The sequence below is a fragment of the Oculina patagonica genome, chromosome 10 (genome assembly GCF_052425735.1).
Source record: "Oculina patagonica isolate OP01 chromosome 10, crgOcupat, whole genome shotgun sequence".
NCBI lineage: Eukaryota > Metazoa > Cnidaria > Anthozoa > Scleractinia > Oculinidae > Oculina > Oculina patagonica.
In genome coordinates, this window is record NC_135767.1 from 12,538,415 (window position 1) to 12,563,568 (window position 25,154).

The 25,154-nt window shown below is 37.2% G+C and overlaps 1 protein-coding gene and 2 long non-coding RNA genes across 3 annotated transcripts in view; 2 read left to right on the forward strand and 1 right to left on the reverse strand.

The window, feature by feature from the left end:
* The first annotated feature begins 2,449 nt into the window (after positions 1-2,449).
* Positions 2,450-8,208, forward strand: LOC144629251 (uncharacterized). Its single transcript, XR_013566324.1, has 4 exons — positions 2,450-2,626; positions 3,868-3,891; positions 7,179-7,251; positions 8,040-8,208. It is a non-coding gene; the product is annotated as an uncharacterized LOC144629251 (long non-coding RNA).
* A 2,330-nt stretch (positions 8,209-10,538) lies between these two features.
* LOC144628934 (uncharacterized) lies at positions 10,539-13,634 on the forward strand. The gene is made up of 3 exons (XR_013566301.1): positions 10,539-10,715; positions 13,249-13,319; positions 13,471-13,634. It is a non-coding gene; the product is annotated as an uncharacterized LOC144628934 (long non-coding RNA).
* A 10,143-nt stretch (positions 13,635-23,777) lies between these two features.
* The window catches only part of LOC144629001 (cysteine repeat modular protein A-like), a 49,090-nt gene continuing 47,713 nt past the window's right edge, over positions 23,778-25,154 (reverse strand). The window contains exon 14 of the mRNA XM_078487143.1: positions 23,778-24,556. Within this exon, the coding sequence (XP_078343269.1) occupies positions 24,225-24,556 (332 nt within the window). The 3' untranslated portion in view covers positions 23,778-24,224. The remainder of the gene's footprint in view (positions 24,557-25,154) is intronic.

Genomic DNA, 25,154 nt, shown 5'->3' on the forward strand with positions numbered 1-25,154 from the left:
TCCGGTGGAACTCGCCATTCAAGTTGCTAAAGATTTGCTTTCCAATGATGTCACCTTGCAGGATAGATCCACCATACCTGTTAATGACATTGTCGATCTGTTGGATTTTTGTTTGTCGACAACAAACTTCAAGTACAACAACAATCACTACCAACAGATCTTCGGAACCGCCATGGGCTCTCCAGTGTCAGCTGTTATGGCAAATCTGGTCATGGAGGACCTTGAAAAACGAGCACTATCCACCTCCCTTTCCCAGCCGTGTTTTTGGAAACGATATGTAGATGATGTATGTGCCGCTGTTAAATCCAACCTGGTGCTAACCTTACAGAATCATTTGAACAGTATCGAGCCATCTATCCAATTTACGGTTGAAAGAGAAACAGAACGGAAAATATCCTTTCTTGACGTCACTGTCTGTCGACAAGACGATGGCCAACTCTCCACTAAAGTCTATCGCAAACCGACACACACAGAAAGATATCTCTCGTTTGACTCCCACCATCCGGCTGCTCACAAAAGGGCTGTGGTCAAGTCTTTGACTGATCGTGCAAAAACTATTCCATCTTCTGTTGATCAACAGTCAAAGGAAATGCAACATGTGACCGCGGCACTCAGGGCGAATGGCTACCCTAAGCGCTTTGTGATTGATGTAAGCAAACCGAAACGACCTTCTCAACAAACGCCTGCAACTGCACCGGATGACAAAAAAGGTTTCTGCATTCTGCCGTACATCAAGGGTACTACGGAACCAATCAAGCGAATTTTAAGCAATTATAATATCAAAGTCGCTTTAAAACCACACCAAACCATCGGCAATTTGTTTCCAAAACCGAAAGATCCATTGCCAAAAGATCAGACTCGTGGCGCAATTTATTCAATTCCCTGCCAAGTTTGTGACAAAAGCTACATCGGAGAAACGAAACGAAAATTTTCCACCCGGCTCAAAGAGCATCAAAAAGCAGTTGAAAACAAACACTCACACAAGTCAGCTTTAGCGGAACATTGTTTTCATTCTGGCCACACCATCTCGTGGGAATCGTCAAAGATCTTACGTACAAGCACAAATTGGCGCAAAAGACGTATTCTGGAGGCTTGGGAAATTAACACTTGCAATAATCCGCTAAACCGCGATGACGGCATGCATTTACCGCACGAATTTCTAAATTTAGCCTTTAGGGACAAACATTAGCTCTCGATTTGCATATTATATAAGAACGTGCTTTTTGTATTCACTTATCACTTTCCCCTGATGAAGGCTTTAGTTTAAGCCGAAACGTTGGGACATTGTAGATATTTTACGAACATTTTACTACAAAATTTTTAACCAGAGTAACGTTTTTATTTCTTAATGAATCAACCACCTGGTTACAGGTCCATTTTTAAAATTGTTTCTAATAAAAAAAAATAATAAAAAAAACTTTTGGTTAGCTCACGTGAACTTGCGTGTTCGCATGAGGCGATTAGTTTTTCTTTAATCATTTTAACTCATAAAATACAATCTACCATGGCGATCTAAATTACTTAATTTCTAATCATGGTTAGCTCACGCAAACGTGGTCCGATCATTGTTTATATATACATTCAATCCTGCGAAATGCCAGCTCGTGTTAATAGTGTTCCCTGTGATAGAAAAAGCTTTCGTAATTTTGTAATGTAAGAAAAATTACTAGCGATTGCATTGCGACAAACTGTCCCCCGAACGTTCAATTTTTCAAGTATCTATGCATGGATAGTTGGTACGAAAAATTTACTCGCTCCCCCAAAACTGTCAAAACTTAAAACTCCGTATAAACTTATCTGTTGCACTTATCGAAGGAATTGATTCTTACTAATTACAGCTTTTTGAATAAGCTCGCGCAAAGTTGGCGTGCTCCTCAGAAGAAGCCCGTAGCCTTCGGTTCAAAGCTCGCTCGCTTACCGCCATCGCATTATCTTCGTAAAAGCCTGCTTACTTTAGCCGATTTAGAAATTTCCTGCGGGTTTTGAGAACTATTTTCATGATTGGAAACAAACTGCTTCAGGAAATTCTTTTACAATAGAATTGTTACGTGGATACATCGTACATGGATTGTTGATTGTTTACGAGTACCTTTTATCCAATTAAATCCTTTATCTTTCTGATCGAAACTACTGTTTGATACTTATCAGAGAATATAGCCTTTCTGGTAAACTCACGCTCACTACTGCATAAGTTTCTTGCAAGTTTTCCGTGGCCTTTGCTAAACTGCACCTCGAATTCTGCCATTTTTAATTTGATAATACGAGGTCCCATCTGCGAGGAATTATTTTGCTCGACAAAGCTATCTTTGCCTTCTTCTTTAACCGGTACGTACGAGTTTCTTCCAGCGTATCTTTTTGAAAGGATTCTTCGTGTAGGATAATTACTTGTTTGTCAAAAGCTTCAATTTTCAGCATCTCATTAAACCCATCTGCATAAGTATCGGATGAGGGTTGAACACGAGCGCATTCTGTCAGCGTATGCTTCAGTTCGCGTCATCATAATCAGCTCAAAATGGCATCAAAAGCGGCCCTTGTCCTTGCAGTGTGCTTCATGGTCTTTATCGCAGTCCAAAGCAGTCCACTTGTTATACCGGGGCGTCCACCACTGCCGCCCAAGAAAAACAATGTAAGATTATCACCATACCACTTGACTTAAACAAATATCTATCTGCTATCTATCAAACATATGAATAACTATAGCATAAGCTACATGGCCCCACGAGGGTCGTCGCTTAAAACTTGTTCGTGTATTAATATAAATGTCGTATTGTTAACAATGTAAAGGAAAAAGTGGTTCAAAAGCAGAAACAAAATTTTCATTGGTAACCTTGTTTTCATTCGAAAATTCTTCAAGTCCCGTTTGAAGAACCGAGTTCTGCCTTATGCGTGTTTTTCGTGTACAGTTGAATTTAACCTGACACTTTTCGTACGGAAAATTAAAGGGGAATACGGGATGTGTTTAAATTAAAAAAAAATTAAACGTTTATTAGCGGTTAAAACTGTGGGGGTGAGATAAAAAAAAAGTTGCGAAATAATATAAAAAAAATGTCAAATTCGAGACAAAATGGGAGATGCGAAAAAGAAAATGCGAGATTGGAGGTAAATATGCGAGATGCGAGATGGAAAATGAAAAAGTAAGATTAGAAATTGGGAGATGCGAAATAAAAATGGCAGATTTGAAATAAAAATGCGAGAAGCGAGATAGATAATGTGAAATGCGAGATAGAAAATGCGAGATTCTAGATAAAAATAGTAGACGCGAAATAAGAAATGCGAGATGAGAAATAGAAAAATCCGAGATTGATATTCGAGATGAAATGCGAGATGTAAGATAGAAAACACGAAATGAAAACTAGAAAATGCGAAATGCGAGATAGAAAATGTGATATGTGAGATAAAAAAAATGGGAGATTTAAGATAAAATTCGAGATGCGAAATAAAAAAGTGCGAGATTCGCATTTTTATATCACTATATACAGTTTGCCAATGGCGTTATCTTTTTATCTCTACTGTAATTGAAGAAAAAACTCAGCCAGTAAGCGTGCTAGAAAATTGAGCGTTGTTGTCAAAAAAAAATCGTCGTGCAAACGTCGTGCCCTATAAAACATAAAACATTTATTGCGTGAATGACTTTCAGTTTTCATTCCGATGTCCCAGAGAGCAAACATATACACCTTAGTGTAGTGTTATTCTTCAATGCAAGAAACTTGAATATGATAAATATCTCATTTCTTATGTTGCTGTTGTTGTTGTTGACGTCGTCGTTGTCGTTGTCGCTAACGCTGTCGATGTCGTCGTCGCCGTTATTGCTGTTGCTGTTGTTGTCGTTTGTTGTTGGTGTTAACAACATCTGTTTATTTTTTTCAGTGCAAAGGCGGTAGATGTCCCAAGGTACTACTAATTAATTAATTCTCTTTACTAGCCACTATACAATTCTATTAATGCGGCGAACTGACCTGGCCGGGGTAATATGTTGTATTCTTGGGCAAGACACTTTACTCTCATGGTGCTTCTCTCTACCCAGGTGTCTAATGGGTACCGGCGATGGACTAGCATCCCATTCAGGAGGATAAGAATATTCCTAGCCGCTTAATGCTATCAAAACCAGGTTAAGCTCCGGCAGGATGGGCCACTTGGCTGACGGGGCATCCCTAAATATAAAAATAGGTCCGCAATGCGTACGTGTGGGGCTTGATAATTTCAAATTTGATTCTTCTTTTTTGTGAATTCATTTAGTACATTCAATTACCTTAAGGCTGCTATTTATTGCGGCAAACAATCTTCGCGATTTTTTGCAAATCGCCAAATTTAGTAGCCGCAATAATTTCTACTCGCGAAATTTACCCTGTTTTGCAGTTTAAGCAAGATCAAAAAAGGACGCTTTTTGACGCTTTTTTTGTTTTGACAAAGTGTTTTTGTTGAGATTAATTAGTACGTTACTTTTTGTGTTTCCCTACCAATAATAACTTACCTTATCTTTCCTTAACATAAATAAATTCAAATTCTTGCCCTGTTCCTCACTCTTTTTCATTTTCGGGATTATTTTTTCTCAAGCAAAATCTTTGAAAAATCGCAAAATCTAAACACTCGCAAAATACGCAGTTTCCGATATCACAAAATTTAAGAATCGCAATAAATAGTAGCCTTAAGGTATACATTTAATACCAAAATCATCGTGTATAAAAGGAGTTGTTAAATTGTTGGTAACAACTTGAAGTACTATTTCAAAAACGAGTGCGAGTGTTTCATCACGATTTCCAAACACGAGAAAACAGATGAAAGTTAATTATGTATTCCGGTGGCCATATCTCGACTGCTATTTATCGTATACACCTCAAATTTGGCCTGTAAAGTCCTTTCATATTGCTCTTTCCAAATCAGGGGTCAAATGTTGTTAAATCGAAAAAAAGTATTTATGACGTCATCACTCTAGGACTCTATGGTAGAACGTCCGACTACTGTGCGGAAGGCCACAGGTTCGACCCCCAGCTGGTAAAACGTATTAATTACTTTTTTCTTTGAATATTAAATTGTTCCATGATTGTTACTTAGTTTAAGTCTAAGTCAAAGAAATGCCGCAAGAATCTTGATATGCCATAAAACTGAGTGAGTAAATAAAATTAAGTGAGTAAAAAAGAAAGCAAACAAACAAACAAGCAAAGAAGCAAACAAACAAGATCGAAGAGCTCTTCCAGCCACGACTGAATTTTTTGCCAAGTTTAAAAGTTTAGTTTTCATTCCTTGAAAATTTATGAGCAGCGGGTGATTCAAACATTTCTTTGATGCACATGATAACAGATAAACAGCGGAATGTCTATTACATTGATATAAGATATTTTCGCCTTACGGTATTAAGTATGTCTGAGTAGCACACCCGGGTAGGCATCTGACTGGGGAACGAGAGGTCGCGAGAGGTCCCGAGTTCGAATCCCAGAGGAGACAATTTTTTTTTCTTTTTTCCTTTTTTTTTTTCTTTTTTAACCAGTAGCACTAAAATGGTTTGTTTATTATATCGCTCCGTAGGTATGCATTGCAGAATAATTTACATATATCAGAACATATAGCCATATAGACTGATTTAAGTACAAATGTATTAAATTGTGCTGTTTCATCTGAAAAGCTCTTCCTTTTGTTCCGAACAAGCAGCCACGCACTCGATTTTAGCCAACGCTCTGGTTTCTAGATAGATCTATCGTTAATGAAGCTTATGTGAAACCCGATTTAGTTTTCGAATATTCCTACATGTACGACGCTAGCTCGGCAGATACGAAAGAGATCGATCATTACATCGCTTTTGCGGCTCTCAATATTGGCTTGCGTAAGCGTAAAAGCTCCTCTTGAATTGATGTGCAACCTGCACAGACTTCCAGCCAAACGAAATGTTGGCTAGTATGACTTCGTGAGCTGCTGTAATGACGAGCAACTACAGGAACAGCTGAAATCAAAACAGTACAAAAAGAAAATCCAATATGGCCGATTTCTACTCGACACGCTCATCCCCAGGCTCTCTCTCATTTTCTTTCCCGTCTCCGGCCTCAGGCTCTTTCGCAGAAGACCACGTGACACAAGCAAACCCACGCACAAATAAATCCCTCAGTCGACGACAATGTGCGGGCTTTCCCCCACAAAAAAGGATTGCTTTTCGACATTTGGCAAAATTAAACTTGAAGTATTTTTATGTTTGGTGGTTGACCCTAGTGAAATCGTGGCTAAACTCGGACTTGTTACAAACCCAAACTTTTGGAGGGCAAAGACGTTGGCAACAAAGCGTTGGGGTGCATCTAGTGGCAAGGTGGAGGAATTGAATCCAGGACCTCCACCGCCCTAATTACAGGCCACGCTCGCAGGGCCGTAACTAGCAAGAGGCAAGACGATACACTTGTCTCGTCTTGATTTTAGCCCAAAATTAAAGAAACGAAATCTGTTTTTTTTTTTGGGAAAATAATCCCAAGTTAAGCAAGATTGATTTTTCTCGAGAAATACCTTATGAAAAACGCCGAAGAAAGTGTTCCAGCGCTTCTAGATTTCAAAATGTTCTGGAAGGTATGCCCCCAGAACTCCCTAACAATATCTTGCCTCGTCACGGCCCTGGATCGCCCCCCTTGTCTGTGAAGGAAACCAAAATTTAATCATTCGAGTGAAAGCTTCTGAGTATTACTTGTAATTAGCCATGTTCGAAATGAGCGGGGGACTGGGTACAAATATTCAATATTGGGCCTGTCATCTGAAAGAGCATCCAAAAATTAGTAACTTAACCGAATTTGAGAGTTATTGGTTTAAACGCAAAGGCATGGTACTCTTTTAAAAATCGATAAAATAAGAAAGCTTAGTATGGATTGGACAGACAGCTGTCCCTCCAATCCATACTAAGCTCTCTTATTTTAACGATTTCTAAAAGTGAACTATAGCTATGTGCTTAAACCAATAACAATCAAATTTTGTAAATAAAGTAATTTTTGGATGCTCTTTAAGATGCCAGGGTTCATTTTTCAATTTAATCATTTTTTTAAATTCGTATCCAGTTCCCTGCTCGTTTAGAACATGGCTAATTGGCGTTTCTTATTTTGATGAAACTGTCCTAATCACATTTAAGTCTATCGACAAAATTTAGAAACCTTTTGAACGTTGACCTAAACATCGTGATTTTTGATTGTACTTTTAGTCATTTGTCCCGCCAGCATGAGTGGGGGAGAAAACGGACAACTTTGGAAGCCAGTGTCACAGAGTCTAACCCGGACATATACGTTACAGGTAAAGGTTGGCTAATTGTTATTATTATACATTGTAGTCATTAGCTGTCTTCTCATTGACTAAGAGCCTACAGCTAATTCTGGGAGTCCGCACAACCCCGCGCAACCTACAGATTAGTGAATAATCTGCTAGCAGATTATTCACTAATCTGTAGGTTGCGCGCGCAATGCATGATTTTCAAGAGCAATGTGTCAGGCATCTGGCGGCGAAGGAAATTCATAGTTCGTCGATTCACTTCTTCAACCGAGAAATAGTTTGACCAAAGTTCAAAAATTGCTGACAATAAAGTTTCGGAAAACACAAAATGACTAACGAAAATTGGGAAGTAACTATTCCACGATTTAGTAGGACGACCAGCCGGAATTAGCACAAGTTTAATTTTGAAACAGGTTGAAATTACTTCCTTTTCCAGAAAAAAAAAAAAACAATGTATAATAAAACAATTATTAGATTCGGTTTATGTGATATCTGAAATAATCAAGGTCTCGGTAAGTGTTATCAGCCTCAGCCTTCGGCTTCGGCTGATAATACTTACCTCGGCATTGATTATTCCGGATATCACAAAAACCTCATCCAATAATTGTTTATAATTATGTATCAATGAAACGTGAAACGTTTGTCCTACTTCGCGCTTTTTGAAATTCTTTTGCGCAGATGGATCGAAAGTTCTACTGATCTTCATCTTACTCTTCGACCTCGTACACCTCATAGTAGTTTAACGTAAGCACTCGACACCATTTATACGGATTTATTGCATCAAATATCAATATTTTTTTTTATTCCAACAGATGAAACAAACTAATTTCCCGATGGATTTTTCCCGATGGACCATTGACCAGTGATGTTTATCGAAAATTAATTGTTAGCTATAGTCGCTTAACTTTTAAACTTAGCTTATGTAGTCGGGTTTAGGGTCAGAACACTGTAGTGTTGTAATGAATAAAATGTTAAAATGTTCGACTCGCTCTGTCATAATATTGTTATGCATACCATCCTTTATTCAATTTTGAATAAGGGATCCCGTGCAAAAAGTGGTCACGAAAAATCATGATTAGGCATGACATTTTGTGATATTTTATGACATATCATGACTTGTCATGAAAAGTCATGATTCATCACAAACATGTCATGACTAGTCACAATTGAGTCATGACTTGCCATGACAGAGTCATGACAATGTTGATTAAGTCATGACATGTCATGACTGTTCATGACAAAATGTGATTTGTCATGAAATTATCATGACTTGTCATTATTTTGGAGACTTAAGCCATTAGTTAGCTCAGTTTAGTCATGAAATTAATGACTGATCATGAGAAAAAGCCTTTCTTTCCATCAACTTATCATTTAGTCATGATATTTTTTTTTATGATCATGATGATCTAATGACAGACCATGATTAATGGGCATGAGTCAAGTCAGTCAAATGCTCAAAATATATTTATTTTTCTTGCTAAACACCATGTCTTTAAGTTCCAGAATTAAATGACTTTAAGGTAACAAGAGTCATTAAATGGTTTCAGTATTATTTATTTATCTGAGTTTAGCATCTTGACAATCATATACTGAAACGCGAGCCAGAAAAATAGATCAAAAATAAATTAAATAATTAATTTTCAATCGATTGGTTAAAGTTAGTCTCTTTCACACGTGTTTGGCATTTTTGCAATGAATGCAGTGCCGTCGCTTCCACAAATGTAAAGACATTTTTGTAACAGCCGAGTCACACTGATGACAACTTTGGTTCTAGACCTAAAAGAAAAAAAATACAGCAAAAATTAATATTTTACTTAATCAGTGGCCATATGAGGGTAAATGCTTCTTAGCTTTCTCTTCAGTCTGTAGCTTATGACAAAATTTAATTTTTACTATATGGAAATTATTCACTACATTGTAATTCAATGTAGGTTTTGTCATGTTTCCGTATGGATTTAATAATTGTTTTTCATGCACCTACTACACAGTACATATACATGTAGTTGTTTGCTTAAAATTCTTTTAAACCAGCCTTTTTGAAAAGGAAAAACCCAGATTCTTTAAGTTCCAGAAGGAAATGTTACTTACCAAAAATGTTTCTATTTTCATTCATGAAGAGTCATGTACATGTTGCTTTTCAATGTAAACACTTACCGTGGTTCTACGGCAGACAAGTGACCAACAAATGGAGGCAATGGGTTCCTTGGTAGTGGTGCAAGGACTGACACAAGAGCATAACCATGATTGGCGAAGGTAATGAAATTTTCAATCACTCCAATACGTGTTTCACCAGCTTTATCGTTGAACAAAACTGTGTAACAATTCCTCTTTGCCATCGCTGTGTAACTCCTGCTGGTGTAGAGCTCATCTGCAATACTTGCTCTTTGGTATGATTGAATTTCATGTCTCATTAAATTTACTAGTGTGCTTAACTTAATGAATTTCAGAGACCGTATTTTACAAGAAGTCAAAGTATTTCTTTCGACCGCAAAAAATACAATACGATAAAGACACGGCTCAACTTTGCGTCTAATTTTCTAGGCCAAAATAACCCCAAATCTAAATATTAGTGCAAGAATGAGTTGATCTACATCAGAAGATTTTGAAGCCGTTCAATAAATTCGCAGTTCGTGTTTTATCAGGTCTAAAACACTCGGCTGCGCCTCGTGTTTTAAAGTTGATAAAACACTGCTGCTCATATATTAAACATTACTTAAAATTTACGACAGCTATTACAAAATGTCACAACTGTTATAATAGCATCAATTTACCGCTTCCAAAGTGCCATTCCAACCGAGTCCTCAGTTTGCCGGGATACTTTGCATCAGGCGTACTTATTTGAAAGCTTTTTACCTCTTAAAATTCAACCTGTTTACTTTTAACTTGAGTACAGCTTCTCTAGCTCACGCTAACTTTCTAATGGCAGTATTTTCTTTCAAGTATCCGGTTAAATGATTTGATTCTTATCACAGTGTATAACCTTTCTAGCTCAGTCAACACGCTAAATGCATGTGGTATTAATTTTGTTGCAAGTATTCCGTGGCCAGTTCTTAAAAATATCACGTCGAATGTCAGTATTTCCAACTTGTGATATCTTTCTGCGACAATTTATCTTCTTTGACTTATCATTTTTCTTTAACGAATATTCGTGCGTTTAATGTATCATTAGCATGCAGGCGCGAGACAAACTGACTCTTGAAATGATGTTTCCACGTTGAAGGCCGATTATTATCATTGTTTTACTTTGATACGTTTTACACACCAGCAGCTTATTTGCATAGATTTTCTCATTCAAGGCCAATTATCTTGGACTTTGAAACAGGAGCGCAACGTGTCTCTCAGATTGCGTCAGATTTTCAACTCAAAATGACTTCCAAAACTGTTCTTGTCTTTGCCGTGTGTTTCCTGGTTTTGACGGCAATCCATCTTAGTAATCCAATGATTATGCATTCGAGGAATCGAAGACGGTCGTCTAAGTCCATACACAAGTAAGAACATTAGTTACAGCCATTGTACATGTGAATTAAGTCATACATGTGTACAATGGACTAAAGATACACACACTTTACACAACCATCAAATGTAAAGCACTTTAATTTACACGCAGTTACTTCACGTAGCACGCTTAGTTTCCGAACGAGAAAAACTTAACAGGTGAAACTTTGAGAAAATATCACTAGTGACAAAATCGACATTTAAGTTTCGCTAAGAATCACATTATAAAATTGTATTTGCAGCGTTTCATGTATTTTCTCTGTGCGAAAGATATGGCTGGAACTCCGAAGCATAGAAGGTCGGCGACAGCAGTTTAAACAACGAATCCAAGTTTTTATTTTCGTAATAATCGTGACAAGTTTAGTAGAAAATTCGAATTGCTTCGCACAAGGTACTTTAGGCCATCCAAACAAAATGTCAAGTTTCCCATCACGCTTTTAGTCGGGTGGGCAGAGTAAGAATAAGTTGCAAGGGTCTGGGTCCAAGAGAAGACCTGGCTTCTAAGAAAGAAGACATAGCTACCACTATCAAGGTGGGAGTAAGAATAAGTCTTTACCCTCGAACGTAAGGTTTTCCGAAATTTTAAAAAGAGGTTTAACTCTGCAACGCTAAAACTTTCAGTACCTGTTCATTTAACCCTGGTGGAAATTTTGATATGTCAATCTTGTGCCAATGATATTTGACTTTGCCAAGGCAACGTCATAATTAAAGCAGGTCTGGCCAAATATTGTTATTTTTAGCATTTTACTTTTTTCCCCTGTTGTTTTGAAACACAATTGTACGATTTGTTTATTTTTACATTCCATACGCATTCTGGCTTGATTTTGCATCAATTTCCGTTATTTTGTGACTTTCTAAGAAAATGGTGAAATCCAAGATGGCGGCTATAATGACGTCACAACCAACAATAAGTATGTCATCTTGTAGAGTAAGCGACGGGCTTTCTACTCAGTGCAAAATAATTTCGCTGCGCCCAGCTTAGCAGAATGAAAACTCTGGGGAGGGGTTCCGAGGGTTAATTAAATTCCACCTTTTGTAATACCAGTATCAAATCTTGAAAGATGCATAAAAAAGACTGGTTTTGTATATGTTATTAGGGCGATCAGTGTTTGACATAATAAAAATTTTGGTTTGTATCTGATCTAAAAATGTTGGTAAAAACGTATAAAACTGAATTTTCGGTAACTCTCTGCTACCTTCATCAGAGTTAAAATTGGTTCAGTTTTTGCATAATCAGTTTTTATACGCCGCTGGTCTCTAAGGATGTTCCCAATGTTAAATAAACGTGTGGGAAATACACATGCTCATTCACACAGTTAATGTCCTGGATAGAATGCAGCGCTTCTAGGAATAGGCGTTGTTGTCTATTGTTGACATTTCTTTCTAAAATTTCTACATAATGCGGATGAATGTCATGGTCTGTTGTTTCCGCGTGAAATCTTATTGCGCTTTCGTTATTAGATCTTGTGCCTGGCTTGTGCTCTGCGCCGCGCGAATTCCATGATCTTTTGCTCTCTCCCACATAGGCAAAATCACATGTTTTGCATTTGACTTTGCACACAATTCCCTTGATCTGATTTGTGGCGGGGCGATCTTTTGGTTTCTTAAAGATACTACCCAGTGTTTTAACAGGCTTGAAAGTGGTTCTTATGTTTTCTCTGCTAAGCACACGTCGAACTCTCTCGGAAACACCCTTTATGTAAGGGATTGAAGCGTAACCCCTTGGAATCTCTTGACTTTCTTGGTTTTCTGGCTGTATGGTTTCTTGAGCCGAAACAAGGCAACGATCGATAAAACTTTGGGGGTATTCGTTGACTTTAAGGTCACCAATTTCTTAATAACAATAAAAAAACAACAACAAGTCAAGTTTTATACGTTTTTACCAACATTTTTATATCAGATACAAACCAAAATTTTTATTTGGTTTTGTATACCCTAGATCTAGCTCGCATCCAGTCCCCCCTTTACAAACTATTTTGCGACAGGACTCCATACTCTCTAGATTTTCATATTTGTTTACATGTTGCTTACAGCTAACTTTGATTTTGCAAACACGTAATACTTAATATCAAATGTATAAACAGGCTACTAAAAATGGCAGTTATGTGAATTTATTTTAAAATAATTATATTTAAAATAATCTTGATTAACCATTCATGTCTTAGCAATGTAGTCGGTCCGGTGATGGGAAACGAGACATTTTATCCAAATGGACTTATTCTTAGAGTTCCTCTTTCCCGTACCTTTGATTGTCTAAAAATACACGATTAAAAATACTTGAGAAGGGTGTATTACATACAATTGCCTAGCAGTATTTACGTGTGTTACAGTAGCCATACCCTTTGGTGCTTTAATTTTTGAGGGGGGCGCAACACAACCTCGACGAACTGTAATTGGCTTTAACGTTTGCAACATTTTAGTAAAAGCCGCCAAACTTTCTGACTTTATTTAAAATTTGTTAGACAACATTTTGGCATGTTCTTTTTTCTGCGAACGAAAAGGGTTTAACGGTCTATTCCTTTGCAGAAGAATCAAACAAGCAAAAATGCAAAACAAAGACATCTGTTTGACGGTAATGTACAAGTTACAGAAAAAAGGTAAGCGTATATTTATTTACATCATATTTTATGCAAGTCCACAAACCCATTATAAAAAATACATTATTTTGGTTTAATCAATCCAGGATTGCTTAGACATATATCTCTCTTTTTTTTCAAATACATCTACAGTTTGTACTTATCTCAACAGGTGAAGCAAAGCAACACGCCAAAAGCTTCTGGAACAGAAACCGCTGAAGTGTAACAGAAATCGAATTGATTGTTGCTCGCGCAAGCTCTTATATTGTTAAGTTAAATTAATCGGATTGAAGTGTAACGTACAAACTATATTGTGCTTGCAATAAAGGATATTGAAACGACTGACTGTAGTTTTCACATTAACGTATCTCTTAGTCGTGTGCTTTAAATGCCAGCCTTTCGAAAGCCATCACGTTTACTCGCACACCAAATTAATTCTATTGAGTGGCAACGGTTTTTAAGAGTGACTTTTACGAACGGCCGAGCAAGAATTTGATTTCCAGGCAGAAATTGGAAAATCGATTTTTCTTCGTTCTTTGCTCATTATTAGCTGTAAGGTAGATAAGAAACCTGATGTAGTTTGTTTCCCCTAGAGGTCTTCTAATTTTAAGAAAACAAAGAAAATCGATTTCGGTGGTCGAAGTCATAAATTTCCTAACTTTTAAACCCGAAATTAGCTATTATGAACACTACTTGCGTTCGCTTACAAAACCGCGCAGAGAAATTTGGTCACTTCCTATCAACATAAAAACTCTTTTTCTTTCGCTAGAATATAATTTCAGGGCTTTAGCGCAACTCTTCTAACTGAAAAAAATGACCAGACGAGGAATGCTTTTTACGATAACAAAAATTTGAATGAAATAGTAATTTTCAACGGCAGTATTTAGCATGTGGTATAACATTAATTTTTTTCAATTCTTGCTCAAACGTGCATACAGATATTCTTATTAAACATACCTGAGAATTGGCTCGGGTTATTGGAAAGATTCTCACTTAGAGGGCATCAAACTTCGGCAAATTTTCACAGCATGACCGTAAACTGTGTAAATACTTCTAATTGCCAAACGCCACGATAATGAATGTTTTAACCCCAAATGCTCGTCTTTCCTTCTTCTTGCCGAATGTTCCATTGCAAAATTCCCTTTTCAACGAAAGAGTGAGATAAAAAAGCCAACCTGGGTCAATTAAGGTCCATTTTGATCGCAAAACCTCTTCGCCATTTTGCCACAAGATTAGATTTTTGACTTACGTGACATAATACACGTGACATGAAACACCATATTGTGACGTAAGTGAGTCTGCGCAGTAAGAGCTCTGGGGTTGAGAATGTCACGGAGTTAAAATAACGCAAAACAATTCTCCAGCACCGCCAACGCAGTTTGAGGAAGCAAATTGATCGTTCTGGAGTTCTGTACACACTTTGGTCAAGAGAAAAGAACCACGATAAAGGAAAATTGCTAAGGATGAAGATGCAAAAGGAATTTCGCGCTTAACAGTTGCTTTGTTGTATTTTGGAACCAAGAAATGTTTAGCTGTCAGTTAGGCTATTTTGATCGATATCACAACATTTTGTGGGACTACGATGCATTGGTAAATATGCTGCCTTCAACAACCCGAGCCAATTCTCAGGTATGTCTTAGATAAACATTTACAAGTGTGTTTAAACGACAATTGAGAAAGTTTGGAGTTATACCACATATTAAATAATTCCGTTGAAAACTGCCGTTTAATTCGACTTTCTAGTATCGTGCAAAGTATTCCCTACCTTTTTAATTATTTCAGTTCGAAGAGTTTTGCTTAAGCCCTGAAATTATATTTTAGCAAATGGAAAAGAGTGTCTCTGTTGATAGAAAGCATCCAAAGTTTTCAATGTGGCTTTGTTTGTGAACGCGACGAGAGTTAACGATAGCGAATTTGGGGTTGAAATTTGTGTCACTTTGAGGCTCCGATCACGAAAACTGACTTTGTTTTTTTTTTTTCTCGAAATTAGAAGACTTCTGGGGGGAACAAAATACATCAGGTTTCTTATCTACCTAAAAGCTATTAATGAGCAAAAAAATGAAGGAATTTGTTTTTTCAATTTTCTGCCAGTGCAAGCGCGGTTTTTATTTAAAGTCCTTCTTAAAGCACTTTCAGCAATTATCTACTGATGGGTGAGTACTGTAAAAGTAAGTGCTCAAAAAGGAACACGGTGACCACCTATATTATTGTTAAGAAATGTTTGGCGGTTTTATTTTTATCACCTATTTTCGAAAATTCAAGGTGGCTCAGATTTTGATTTCTCTCGGCAAAAAGTAGGTTTATTTTCGAATAATTTCTCAGTAATAGGTATTGAGGGTCGCAAAGCTCGATTTCTATATATTTTCGCTGATTACTAATAATATATGTTCAACAAAATATTATGTTGCTATGGGCACCAAAACTGTTAAGAAAATGACACAAATTTTATTGTAGAAACAACTGATAAAGGTTAAGTAGTATTGATCCATCAAAGTGCTGGAACATTTAACCAGCCACCTAAAACAGTTGAAAAGTTGTTGTCTCTTGGGTTGCTGCATATAATTTATATCTCGGGGTCACTAAAAAAAATGAATGAGAGTGAGATGTTTTAAATAGTATACAAAGTGTTACCATGCTATGGGTAGATTTTTAGTAATTATTATGTTTTTGCACTTATTGCTCAAAAACTTTCAGCGGAGTCCGTCTTAATTAATTGTTTAAATGTTGAGTTCACACCGTTTTTATCTCCATAAAAGAGTCGGAGACTGGAATGCGGCTCTCGGTGTTGTTACTCTTGCTGGAAGTGCTGGAAGTGAAGGCGTTAATAATTATTTATTCATTACGTCCTTCCAAGCAAGTAATTTTACTTTCTTGATTTAGAAATGTGTTTTCGAATAAGTTCACTATTTTTTTGCCAGCTTCTGTTAGAGAACCGTCGAATGTTGGGACAGAGCCTATTGAGGAGTTTGGCATTTTCGACGATCTTGCTGCTGAACTCGTACACTCTAACAATCAGGAGATTTTACGTCTTTCCGTCAACTCAAACAGAACATAGGCAAGTACTGTGATCGCCCAACTCGAAAGTTGACCAACAATTAAAAACAAAAATATGTTGATTTTTTATCAAGACATACCTAATGAAAACGTTTTAAGAAAAAAGTTTCAGAGAAAAAAATCAGAGCTTCTAATTCTCCAATTTTCCTGAAGGACATACCCTCGGAACCTCCTTGTAAGATCTTGCCTCGTCTAAGTCAAAGGCCTGGTTACGGCCCTGTGGATATTTAACAAACCCAAGTGGCTCGCAGTGTGTCTGCCTCGTAATTCAGTGGTTAGAGCGCCTGTAAAGAATTTGGGTTGTCATACATTCGATTCCGGTGCGGGCATCTAATTCATTCGTGCACTTATCCAGCAAAGGCTAACAAACCATGCCATTTTTGTGTAATATTTACTGCTGTTCCGGCTCTGTTTATTACAAAAATCCACTAGCCCGTAGATAACACAGGCTAGACCAGACGGGCAGACAACATTTTGAAATAAACGACATTAAAAACAACATTCAAAAAGCGAAAATGAGCAACTCCATTAAGGCAATCTTCATGTTGATACCAAGGGTTTACTAAATGATATTGAAGCGAACAAGCTATGCCAACCAACCACAATGTTTTGATGGCGCGTTGGATGTTATTGTCGGCATTTAAAAAGCAGGACAACCTAGCAACCCTATCAATCATATTTTGGCTTGCGAGTAATTACTACAACACTACTGAGGCCTATTTGCATTGGATATCTCATCAACAAATCAAGTTATAGCAAGCTAGTCGTATCTTAAAATCATATTTTGAAGTTGTTTCACGTAATAGGAAGCTAAAGTGACTTCATGGCAGATATATGTAAATATGTATTTTCTTCAGATGAGATGTTGTGGTATCTTATAATAATATTTCAATGAATTAAGCATGACGTCAAATACTAATTAAGCAAGCCCAGTTATTGCATAATATGAAAACAATAAATCCACGTTCTAACCGAATCTTAGCAACAAGCCAAAATAGAAATAGTGGTTGCCAGAGAAACAATTCTTATTTAGGATCCAAATTAAGCTGTGGCTGTGTTTTGGCAAATTAAGAGCGATAGTTGACATAAAAACAAATCGCACTCGCATAGAACCAACAAATTAGCAAGTGAAACGATTTTTGTTTTTTCGAAAACAACTTTCAGCCCTGCAGTATAATAGTTTGTTTTACAGTCGGCGATAACACATCCATATCTTTTAAAATCAGTTCTCTTCAATCATGGGTTGTTCGGCAAGCCAATCATTAGCTCATGCATCATCTGATAACGTCTTTGCTGGTCAAGGCATCATTTACACAACAGATGATTACGAACAGGCTCGTGTCATGCTGGCAACAGTTCCTGTGAAACCTCGTATACAAATAAGACGGGCTCGTTCAGTTGGATTGATTTCGTCAGGTGTATGGGTGTACTGGCGACCTGGCTGGAATGAGCGTACGCGACAGCAACGAACGGAACAAGGCACGATTCCAACAAGATCTCCACAGGCGACAAGATCGGGACGCAACTAAATCAGTTACAGTGGAATTATACACAAGGACTTTTCTGTATCTCGTAACTTCCTTATCCTACGACTTTGCTGCAAAACAAAGAACTACTGTATTGTTTGCAGAACTACGTTTTACTAAATGTCTTTTTTGTCTCAAACTGTGACGAGCTCCGATATGGAGGATACAATATATAACGATGTTCAATGTGGAACGGAATACGAACCACAATTTTATTTTTTAAGCAACATGAATTTAGCTACATCGGCGGTTACCGAATATAATTTTTAAGCCATTGAAGTACGGTGTTAATGCAAAAATGAATGTCCAACTAGCGACAAGATTTGAAGAAACGAAACTATTCACGGCAGCAAAATTATACTAAGCTGTATGACTATTTTATCACAATTTATAGGAAGAATTTCTTGGAAATAGTTTGATAACGAATTGAATGTAACTGTACTTACTTGACAACTGGATATTTGTAAAAAGATTTCAGGCTGTACCTAATTAAATAAACTGTGGATAGTTATCAGAAAAAAATTCAGGGTGTACATGATTGAATAGACGTCTGGTTTCACCCTTGCTCGGGAATGGGTACTGGAAAGTACCATCCCTATAAGGAAAGAAAACAGCGTGGTCCGAGTGCTTGTTAAAAGACTAGGCGGTGTGCGCACTGGGATCGCTATGCATCATGGTCGGAATTAGAATTCTGATCATTTGTGGTGGAGTGCACATCAGTGGGAAGCGACGAAGGCTACGAAAATCAGCAAATTGGCTATTTTTTTTTCTTTAAAAGAACCTTAGTGAACAAACAAGTTCGAGTTTTGTTGGGAAAAAAGTCTTCGCTTCTTGATACATACCGTTTGTTACATTCGCATGTTGGTCCATGTGGGCGAAGAATATATTATCTTGCCGGTGTATCGTGCAAGGCGACTTAATGCCTGGGACCAATATCACTTTGTGCGATCAATCACGATCAGTTTGTACTTTTTTGACTCTCAGTCAGTGATTCCAAACTCAAGGTAAGATGGCCAGTGTTCGAAATGTTTTGATTTCTCTGTCCGTTCAGCTCTACCTTGAGTACTGAAATCGATTTGATCGTTTCGAGTTTTCAGCTGTCGAAACAAGGCGTCAAAATGGCTTGATTAAATAGCTGCCCTGTGTTGTATAAACTACCGCTTCTGCGTGATAAGAATTGTACTGATGTATTCTAGTGTTTATACAAACTCATCCAAAGTTGGTACAAAATGTTATGAACTGGATTGTTTATAATTTAAGCTTTTCTTTTGCTTCTTTTTGCAGTTCTTGTCATTCTTATTTTTACGGTTGAGGTTTGACTTCCTCTTGCAAGTACATTTCTTTTATAAATTATTAGTAACGTTCTGGTCAGTGGTGTGGAACAACAGTGGATTCAAATATAAAGGGATTGTCTAGTATATATATGATACGTAATCGGTGCTCCATTGAGCTTAATATCTGGCACTCTAGTACTTCAGTTGCCTCCATCATGCAGTGGTCAGGGCGCCTGTAATTAACAAAGCATTATCGAATGAGGTTCAGCATGATACGACGAGGTTTGTGTTGTATCTGCCGAAGCCGAAGGCTGAAGCGGATAACACAAAACCGAATCCAATAATTGTTTTTTTAGACATTGTAAGAGCCCAGCACTTTGATACCCACTTTCAGATGAGATACTTTTTAAGTAACAATTTAAAATGTTACTTTACTGTTTTTTGTGACGTCATCCTTTGTGACGTCACTATGTGCCATTTTGAGAAATTCTTCAACTTAAATTGACGTGGACATCAATTTGTGGTAACGCCACAAGTTCAGTAGAATAATGTTGAAAATAACCAAAATTAGGATTTATGAAACATTCGGGGGTGGTTTGGCCCCTACGTGGTGGACAACACGTTACATAAAATGTGGCAAATGTTGCGTCAGCATAAGTGGTCCCCGATCTGCCAATCTTCCACTGGGCACTGTGCGCGCTTCTCTCTGTGTGTATCTCTGCTGTCTAAGGTCAATAACGGCGCACTAAGCTTTGAACTACTGACAAATAATTGTAGTGTCATCTACAGGACAAAGTATATGTGTCACATAAAAAAATGCCTGTGTGAACCCGGCTTTATCTATAGGAATGACATCAGTTCTGCATGCATAATCATATTTTTATGAGATTGTGGCTACAGTGCATAATAATTTGGGTTGTAAAATTCATTAATAATTCATGAGGCTGCAAACCAATCCCAGCACAGTATTCAGATCACATGTACACAACTGTAAACCCCAATACAAATCAGACAAAAGAATTAACTTTTGATACAAACTCCTGCTCAGCTAATTAGTATTTATTAACTTTTGATACAGATCTCTACTGATTCGCATAACAATACTCAACATTCAATTTATTGTTTTCATTTCAACAAGTAGAATAAAATATTCGCGCCCGATCTGTATGGCCCTTTACAATGGCTCGCCTAGCGGCTCGCCATTGTAAACGCCCATACAGATCTCCCGCTCATATTTTATCTACTACTTATCATGCATTCGACTCCTGATCTGGGCTCCTGATTCATTTGTAAACCTGTTCCGCTAAATAACAACAATGGTAAATATTATTAATGATAACAATGAAAATGATAATAAATAATTATTCTTCAAGAGCTAACCTCTCTAAAGAAATAATAACCATGTTGTGCGAGAATAAAGTGTTATTTATTTCTTCTGCTGTTCCAGCTATGTTACAAAACTTCACTAGCCCGTATATTTCATAACCTTGTTAAGGCAAGTAGTAATAAGTAATGTAAATAACATTAAGGGATTTAAAGTAAAAATTCCATGAAGGCAATCTGCGTGTTGATACCAAGGGTTAGCTTGAGGATATTGTAGCGAACAAGCTATGCCAACGAAACGTAAAGTTTTGATTGCGCGTCGGCTGTAATTGTCGGCATTTATAAAGGTAGTACCACCTAGCAACGACATCAATCATCCCGTTGCTTGCAAGTAGCTACGTCAGTGCCGATTCCAAACTCAAGGTAAGATGGCCAGTGTTCGAAATGTTTTGATTTCTCTGTCCGTTCAGCTCTATCTTGAGTACTGAAATCGATTTGACTGTTTCGAGTTTTCAGCTGTCGAAACAAGGCGTCAAAATGGCTTGATTAAATAGCTGCCCTGTGTTGTATAAACTACCGCTTCTGCGTGATAAGAATTGTACTGATGTATTCTAGTGTTTATACAAACTCATCCAAAGTTGGTACAAAATGTTATGAACTGGATTGTTTATAATTGAAGCTTTTCTTTTGCCTCTTCTTGCAGTTCTTGTCATTGTTATTTTTACGGTTGAGGTTTGACTTCCTCTTGTAAATACATTTCTTTTATAAATTATTAGTAACGTTCTGGTCAGTGGTGTGGAACAACAGTGGATTCAAATATAAAGGGATTGTGTAGTAATCGGTGCTCCGTTGACTTAATATCTGACACACTAGTACTTCAGTTGCCTCCATTATGCAGTCGTCAGGGCGTCTGTAATTAACAAAGCATTATTGGATGAGGTTGAGCATGATACGAGAAAGTTTGTGTTATCTGCCGAAGCCGAAGGCTGAAGCGGATAACACAGAACCGAATCAAATCATTGTTTTTTTAGACACTGTTAGAGCCCAGAACAATGATAAAAAGCACACTTCTTTTTCGGTTTGTATGCTTGTTTTTTTTTTGTTTGTTTGGTTTTGGTGGTGACAAAATGCGCGAGAATGGTGTATGAAACGCATGTGTTTTTCGCGTCCAGCGTTTGCAACTCCGCACAATGCTATAATTTGTACTCTCTTAAAGCTAGTTTACACGAGCAACTTTTATGTTACAGTTTTTATTTGCTAGTGTATATGAGAAAAACATGGCCATTTTATGCGACAAATAATGTCATATTGAAAGCATTGCTCGTGTAGACATCTCGTCACATAAAATGTGACAAATATTGCGTCAGCATAGTTATCCCCAATTTCCCAATCTTCCACTGTGCGCGCGTTTCTCTGCACGTTCCTCTGCAGTTCAAGGTCAATAATCGCACACTAAGCTTTGAACTACTGACAAATAATTGTTGTGTCATCTACAGGAGCAAGTATAATCATACTTTATGTGGATATGACATCATAACTATATAACAGCGTGGATTAACTGGATGCTCTCAACTAATGAGATAGTGGCTAAAATGTATGATAATTTGGGTTAACTGCATTCGACTCCTGATTTGGACTTCTGATTCATTCGTAAACCTGTTCTGCTAAATAACAACAATGATAAATAAAAAAATGATAATAATGGAAATTACAATAAATAATTATCCTTCAAGAGCTAACCTCTCTAAAGATAGCCATGTTGTGCGAGAATAAAATGTAATTTATTTTTCTGCTGTTCCAGCTATGTTACAAAACTTCACAAGCCCATAGATTTCATAGGTTTGTTAAGGCAGGTAGTAATTAGTAATATAAATAACATTCCACGAAGGTAATCTGCGTGTTGATAGCAAGGTTAGCTTGGAAATATTGTAGCGAACAAGCTCTGCAAACCATGCACGTAAAGTTTTGATTGTGCGTCGGCTGTAATTGTAGGCATTTAAAAAGGTAGCACCACCTAGCGACGGCATCAATCATACCTTTGCTTGCCAGTAACTAGGCCAGCGCCATAGTTGAGAATTCTCTATATCTATCCGATACACATATAACTCACCAACAAATCAAAGTTAGCAGTATCTTAAAATCCGATTTTGGAGTTGTTTTCGCGTAATGGAAAGCTAAAGACTCTTTATGACAGGTATTTATATTTTTTTTCAGATGGAATGTTGTGACATCTTGCATCTGTTAGATTTCAGTGGTGTAAAGTATGACGTCAAATGCAAATAAAGTTAGCGCCTAGTTACCGCATAATGTAAAAACAATTAATCTACTGTGTGAATGGAGCTTAGCAACTGGGCAAAATAGAATGACTAGTTGCCAGAGAAACAATTCTTATTTATGATTTAGTTGTGGCTGCGTCAGTGGCAACGGGCAAAATAAGAGGGATAGTTGGCATACAAACACATCGTCCTCGCAAAGAGCCAACAGATTTTCGAGTGAAACGAAAGAGATATTATTCAAACAATTTTCAGTCGTGCAGTAAAATCGTTTGTTTTAAAGTCGGCGATAACACAAGGTTATCCGTTAACAACAGTTCTCTTCAATCATGGGTTGTTCGGCAAGCCAATCATTAGCTCATGTTTCATCTGGTAGTGTCGTTGCTGGTCAAGGCATCATTAACCACACAGAGGAATATTACGAACAGGCTCGTGTCATGCTGGCAACAGTTCCCGTGAAACCTCCGATACAAATTAGACGAGCTCGTTCGGTTGGATTGTCTTTGTCGGGTGTCTGGATGTACTGGCGTCCCGGGCGGAATGAGAGAACGCAACAACACAGAACGGAACAAGGCAGAATTCAGGCGAGTTGTCAAGGGGGACAAGATCGACGCGAAACTGAATGATGCTGTGGAATTTTACACAAGGACGTTTCTGTATCTCATTACTTCCTTATCCTACGATTGTGCTAAGAAACAAAACACTATTATTCTATTTGAAGAACTGTATTTTACTAATGCTCTCCAATATGATGTGATGCGCTTCAATATAAGATTGTTCAAAATGAAACTGAATTTGAACCACAATTTCATTTCTTAACAAAGATGAAGTTCACTACATTGGCGGCTACCGAATTTTAAATTCTAGATGCTAATTCTAATTCTGGAGCATGGGATGTAGGAGAGTAGCTGCGAAGAATTATTTGATAGAAATAAATATTTGCACTAAATCAACAATTCCAAAAGGCAGCATTTTTATGATGTTTATTTCTTTTACATGAAGTTCACAAAAAATAATTAAAACCTACAAAGATATGGCAATATGACTTATTTATAGCAAGGACACATGATAAATACGTTTGTGTAATGATAAATACTAATCAAAGGGGATATATCAATTGGTTATGGTTTTGTATCTGCTTGAAAACCTATTCATCGAGCTAGATTAATATTCCTATTATTATTTTTATTGCTATTGTTATTTCGATTACTATTAATAGTCTTTATTACAGGCAGAAGAGGTAAATACGATGAAAATGACAACGACAACGCAACTTTTGACATGATTACTAATTATCAAGCTCAACGTTTTGTCTTACTTAAAAGTAACATTTTAAGTAAACATAAAACACCTGGAACAACGCTCGTTACATGTAAAACATCTTTCTTTTGTGCTCTACTTAAGCCCGTCTCGGTTACTCCAACATCTGAATAACACGTAATGTAAGACGTGCGAGCAAAGATTTAAAAGCACTTCTCAGATGGTTCGTAAGAAGTCAGTTTGCGTTGCTTTATTACGCTTTTTCATAAACTTCGCACCGTCGTCACCACGATGACCTTGCTTGTGTCCACTTTCTTCTCCTTCGAGGTTGACATTAACACCGCTGCTCTCCACGGCAATCATTATGGTGGACATTTCCATGTCTCCAGTTTTTAGCTGTGATTGAAGGACGTTCATTCCATCCAGACCCTTCATTTCACCTCGCAAATCGTTAAGAGGGAGAACCAAAGCAAGGCAACAAGAAAAGGACCAGTGTGGATTTTTAAGCCATTCTTTCAAGTAACAATACACACCCACAATGTATTGAACTGAAAACAAACCAAAACAAGTATTTGTTGAACATAAAGAACCCTAGCCAAAGAAGATTGGGAAATTAAATTAAATTCAGTTAAAAAAAGATTGGTTCAAATGTACTTATGACTTTGACGTTTGAGATGGTCGCTTCCCTTCGTATGTCGAATTTAATAGCAAGCAATTATCACGCCGTCATTCATCCATCGTTTGTGCCGAGAATTTTTTGTTTCGTTTTGTTTTGTTTATTGTTAGTTAGTAAGTTAGTTTTTTTGTTTCTTCGTTTATATTTTTTTAAGCATTACCGATTTTCTTCCAGTATCCCTGATAATATTTGTGGCACACTGGTTACATGTTGTTCGTTATGATTCATGGAGACGAACCGCTCAGTGGAATAATTTCGGACAGGGATCGAGACTATGGAGATATTTGAGCACTTAAGCAAACAAAAAGAACTTTCAAGTGAACTAAAGGAAAAAAAGCAATTTACACTAAGCCTGTTCATTTTTCCGATTGATGGTCCCCTAAAAAATAGTATAAGCAGAGAAAAGGATGTACACAGAGAAGAAGAAAATAATGACACAGAAACAGGTAACATACTCTAATATTCAATTT